Source organism: Acyrthosiphon pisum, chromosome X (genome assembly GCF_005508785.2).
Source record: "Acyrthosiphon pisum isolate AL4f chromosome X, pea_aphid_22Mar2018_4r6ur, whole genome shotgun sequence".
NCBI lineage: Eukaryota > Metazoa > Arthropoda > Insecta > Hemiptera > Aphididae > Acyrthosiphon > Acyrthosiphon pisum.
Window position 1 is genome coordinate 43,667,391 of NC_042493.1, and position 5,156 is coordinate 43,672,546.

Genomic DNA, 5,156 nt, shown 5'->3' on the forward strand with positions numbered 1-5,156 from the left:
ATACTACAGCCACTACATCAATTCCACATTGATTTAAATTTTGTTATGATGGTTAACAACAAATCTTTCGTCATCGGTGTATCGTAATCATAAAATATGGGTTGTTTCCATGCGGCAAAAAGACCTTAATTAATGAAGTATGTATTATTATATATTTATTAGTTTATTTTATTATATTATATTAATATGTATTGTAATGTTTTACCCCTAGCTAAAACAGTCTGTACACATTTGTACGGTCCTAAAATCTGCTGATTTTTTTTATCGAAACACAGTCTGTGTGATATGTAGGTCTCATCAAATGAAATAACAGTTACCTTATCTTTGGCACACATTGAATTACCTAAATACAGTAAATGAATATCAATAATCATGATGTCTTATAATTCTTAGTTAAAAGTTGTTACCTTTATGTTTTAGTAATGATAATACATCAGTAAGGATACCTCGATCAACATTTAGTTTTCCTGCCCATGAACGCAGTGTCGATATTGCTAATAATTATTAATACAACGGTCAATAGATAATTTATAATTGTCATTAAATTTACTTACCAGGTAATGGATAATGCATTTTTAAAAGAAATCTATAAGCTTTTGGAGAAATACTCCTTAAACTTATAGCTGATGAGATATCATCATTGGTCCATTTAGCTACACGCTTTTTTTTATTTAATATCAGTTTGATTTGTGTAGGAGAAAAAATTGTCGAAAACACATCGTTACATTTTTTTTCAAACTCTAAATTCATATTGTCTTCTAAAAATAGTATTTTATTCTTTTGGCTGGTAATTATATCATTTAAATATTTTTCTCTTTTGGTCAGTTCTTGATTCTTAGATTCTATGATGTCCAATAGTTTTTTCAGTCTTTAAAATTAAGATTAAAGAAAATTTTATATTTTGTATACGGTTATATTAGATTTGCATTGCATTTTAAAAATATACAGTTATGATACTTTTATTACATATACCTATTAATTTCAGTGTATGCCGCTTCAACCAAATCTTTGCTACATTCCAAATTAAATTCGGCAACTGATTCCTAAGAATAAGAATAAAAACTTTAAAATGTATCAAATTATGATAGTTAATATATTTTGTTAAGTATTTACCAAAATATTACAGTCCATTACATTATTATCAGCATTATTTTGGGACAAACTATCTTTGATGTTGAATAAATCTGTTTTGACTCTGGAGTTTACTCTAGAATGTGACTTTAATCAAACACATTATGAATATAACATTTACATTATTTTAAATATACTATAGTATGAAAATATTTCAGACATACTGTGGATGCTGTTTTTATGGTATACACCTCATTGGGACTCTGACCTTCTTCAACGACATTTTCGACAGTAAAAACACCACTTGGACTATGCAACAAAGTCTTAAATAAAATATTGAAATATTATTTTATTATAGAATATTATGTTATATCAAAAAGTACAAAATATTTTAGACATACTTTAGATGCCGTTTCTATGGTATACGCCTTATTAGAATACTGACCATCTTCAAAAACATCATCAACGGTAATAACACCAATTGGACTTTGCAAACAAGTCTTAAATAAAATGATAACATGTAAAAAATGTAATTCTATAAAAATATTAAAAAAAATTATAATTTACTGAAGTTATTTTTCTTGGATTCTTTTTCTCTTGATTACTCTCAATACTATTAACACTACTGGTCCTTTTTATAGTTGGTATAGCATCTGTTTTCAATTTCTTTTGATTTGTTGGTGAATAAGAGAGCATTTTTTGTATTAAAGACTTTGAAAAATATTGTTTTTCAAAATGCAGTGAACATATGTGCGCTAAATAAAATTATAAAGCTCATTATTGAAAAAACTTATAAACTTTAGATACCTACATGGCTACACAGGTATAGTCCATACTACAGAATTAAGGATAATGTAACATTACTCAATTTAATAAGTAATTTGGATTTGCTCACTTATGAATCAAATTAGGTCCAAAGTTATCTACCTATATTTTAATAAATCTTACCATTTTTTATGTTAATGGATTTTGTAGTTTCACAAAATTGAGTCCAAACTTTTATTAAGTATTCATCTTTTGGAAATCGATGAAGTCTTACACCTTTTACAGCTTTGTGTAATTTACTTTTGCTGCCTGTCTTACAGCCAAACACAGAACACATAGGCATTATAAAAATTTTTATGAATATTGTCTTTACAAAAATTATACAAAAAAACACCAAAATCTAACACTGTGAACAATCAACGAAAGAACGAAATGTGCTAGTCATGGCAATAACTAAAAAGTAAAAATTAATTATGATAATAACCATAATTTTCTTTCTTGATGAACTTTCTTTTCTAATGATAAAAATATATCTTCTATGTCACTATACATGACTTTAACTGTATACTAAAAAATCCAAATGTGTGTATTAACTAGGTTTTAACGTAGCTAGCCATTTTGTTTGCAAATTAACTTCATAACTTATTAACTAGATTAATTTTTCATTGTAATATCTGATATTATTTTCATATTATATATGAAATTATATAATGTATATTATATAGAGCTACAGCATTCTGAACAATTCCTATACCTGCGTTCTCATCAATTAGTGGATTTAAATGTAGTACTTACCAATGTATACATAAATACATATAATATATTAAAACATTTTATAAATATGTTATTACCTATACATAATAGGACTTATAATATAATAATCAAGTTCATATAAATATCTAAAATAATAATAATATTATTTTAAAATTAAATTCATAGGTACTTCATGGTTTATTGAAATATGACAATAAATGCAACTAGATTATCATAACCGATAATATATTGTGCTACAAAACAAATATGTACTATATAGGTAAAACAAGAAATTATAGAAATAAAATACAACAACATTTTGGTTTGAAATTATAGTAATATATTAATTATCAAAAAGTTTACATAATACATTTTAAAAATTTTGTTCTACTACTGTAAACAGTGTAGTTTGAATAATTTTGATAAGTTGTATAGCTAAAGTTGTTTGCCAAATTGTAATACTTCACAGTTCACACCATATTTATCTATAAAAAAATGCATACTTCATCAAATGTATCTACAAAAATAAAACTATTTATTAAATATTATATATTTAAATATACAAGGTGATTTTTTTAAGCATACTCAGTGCTCACCCCCATTTTTCTCTTTATTAGTACCTTTTTTTCCTCTTTGAAATCGAGGGAAATGCGGATATCCTTATTATTTAGGGAATTATTTCCTGTACATTACTATTTTTTTTTCTGTATTTTAATAAATATTGTTAAATATAAATATTCTAATAAATAATTTAAAATTGATACAATTATTTCTGCCTATTATAATTTAAACTATAATTTAAAGATTGCCGGGTATAATCGGTGCGCATATGACGTAATATACCATTAAAAGAAAAACAAAACTATTGTTTTTCCATGATGCACCAACTTTCTCGTAAAATGGATTTTAGTATATCATACCTAATTGTTATATCATGAGTTGTATGATATATTTGAACATAAAACCAATGGCCCCGTCTCAATAAGTGTAATACAAAAATTGCATTCGTGGAATTTGTTGGCCCGTGACGGTGTACTAAAATGTAAAAATGGTCATTATTTACAATTATACGCTGATGCGCGTTCTTCAGACGGGTTTGGTTGGAGATGTAGGGCACCTATAAATAAACAAAAAAAGAAATGCGACTATTATCGATCAATTCACGTACCTAGACACATTTTTCCATAAATCGCATTTGTCGTTTTATCAAATAGTATCATTTGCATATTTGTGGTTGGCAAATGTGTCATTGTCGTTTTATTGTCAAACAACTTCGAATTGCTCAACATACTGCAGTAGACTGGGCATCATTTCATAGAGAAGTCGTCTTCGAGGCTATGATTTCAAACCATAGTAAGATAGGTAAGTTTAAAATAACCTATCTAAGAATTAAAAGGAAAATCATTTTTTTTTACAAAATTAAATTTATTAATGTGATAGGTGGAGTCGGTCAAGTTGTCGAAATTGATGAGTCCAAATTTGGTCGAAGAAAATATAACCGCAAGCATCGTGTAGATGGGAAATGGATTTTTGGTGGTGTTCAACGAGAAACTGGAACTTGTTTTTTAATACCCGTAGGAAAGCGAGATAAAGACACGCTTTTAAGATTAATAAATTATTGGATCTTGCCAGGGACTACAATTATGAGCGATTGTTGGAAGGTAGAGTTATAAATACCTTAATAGATTTAGTTTTTACCCTTTGACCTACTTGAGGTGGTTTTGCATAACAAGTCGGAGGATATTTTCGATTTGCGGAGCGGAGCGACGGCGCCGAGGAGCGTAGCGACGAGTGCCGATACAGGCTGTGGTAACTTGATAGCGCAATTTTAGGTATTCTAGTTAATTACATCAAGCTCGGGGAGCGCTACGGTCGCGGTTGTCTCAGTCACGTACTCACGTCCGCCGCGCATTCTTTTTCGCTCGTTTTTTCTTAACGCTTTTCTTAACGTTTTTAAACGTGGAATAATTAAGAACTTGCTGAATATTTATTGGACAAAAATACATATGTAACAGGGACTCTTCGAGGAAATAGAAAGGGCAACCCGTCAGATGTGGTCAATAAAAATCTGAAAAAGGGAGAGTTGGCATCAGCATTTAACAGTAAGAGGATCTGTGTTATGAAATGGCATGATAAAAGGGATGTGATGATAATATCGTCGGAGTTTGGGTATGCTAGAAATGAATACCGGGCAAGAAGTGGCAAGGTATCAGTAAAGCCGGAATCTGTACAAAAGTACAATGAATTTATGGGCGGTGTGAACCGTAGTGACCAACTCATGAGCTACTATCCTTGTGAAAGGAAAATACTAAGGTGGTATGCTAAGATCGGGTTACATATGTTTCATGTAATTATGAATAATGCGTATATACTATACAAGCAGCAGCCTGGAAAACGCAATATCAGATTATTAGACTTCAGGGATTCTGTGATCAAAAAACTAATATATAACCATCGGCCTAAAATCGTAACTCCAACACAATTAATTAACAAACAGGGACAGGGACTACATATCATATCTACAGTTCCGAGAATACAAAAAAAAATAGGCCGATAAGGAACAGATG

General features: G+C 29.1%; 1 protein-coding gene across 1 annotated transcript; it reads right to left on the reverse strand.

Annotated features, from left to right (window-relative positions):
- Positions 1–962: 962 nt before the first annotated feature.
- On the reverse strand, positions 963–2,179 carry LOC103311820. The gene is made up of 6 exons (XM_008191556.1): positions 2,020–2,179; positions 1,639–1,826; positions 1,473–1,571; positions 1,296–1,394; positions 1,135–1,218; positions 963–1,043 (listed from the first exon to the last, which is right to left on the reverse strand). The coding sequence occupies exons 1-6, from the start codon at positions 2,177–2,179 to the stop codon at positions 963–965; spliced, it is 711 nt and encodes a 236-aa protein (XP_008189778.1).
- Positions 2,180–5,156: the final 2,977 nt, after the last annotated feature.

Bases quoted from the DNA above. Each gene is read 5' to 3' on its own strand.
- LOC103311820 (XM_008191556.1), bottom strand. From the start codon at position 2,179: ATGCCTATGTGTTCTGTGTTTGGCTGTAAGACAGGCAGCAAAAGTAAA. The intron at 1,827-2,019 runs GTAAGATTTATT...AATTTTATTTAG, and splicing joins ATCCATTAACATAAAAAATG to CGCACATATGTTCACTGCAT. The intron at 1,572-1,638 runs GTAAATTATAAT...ATTTTATTTAAG, and splicing joins ATCCAAGAAAAATAACTTCA to ACTTGTTTGCAAAGTCCAAT.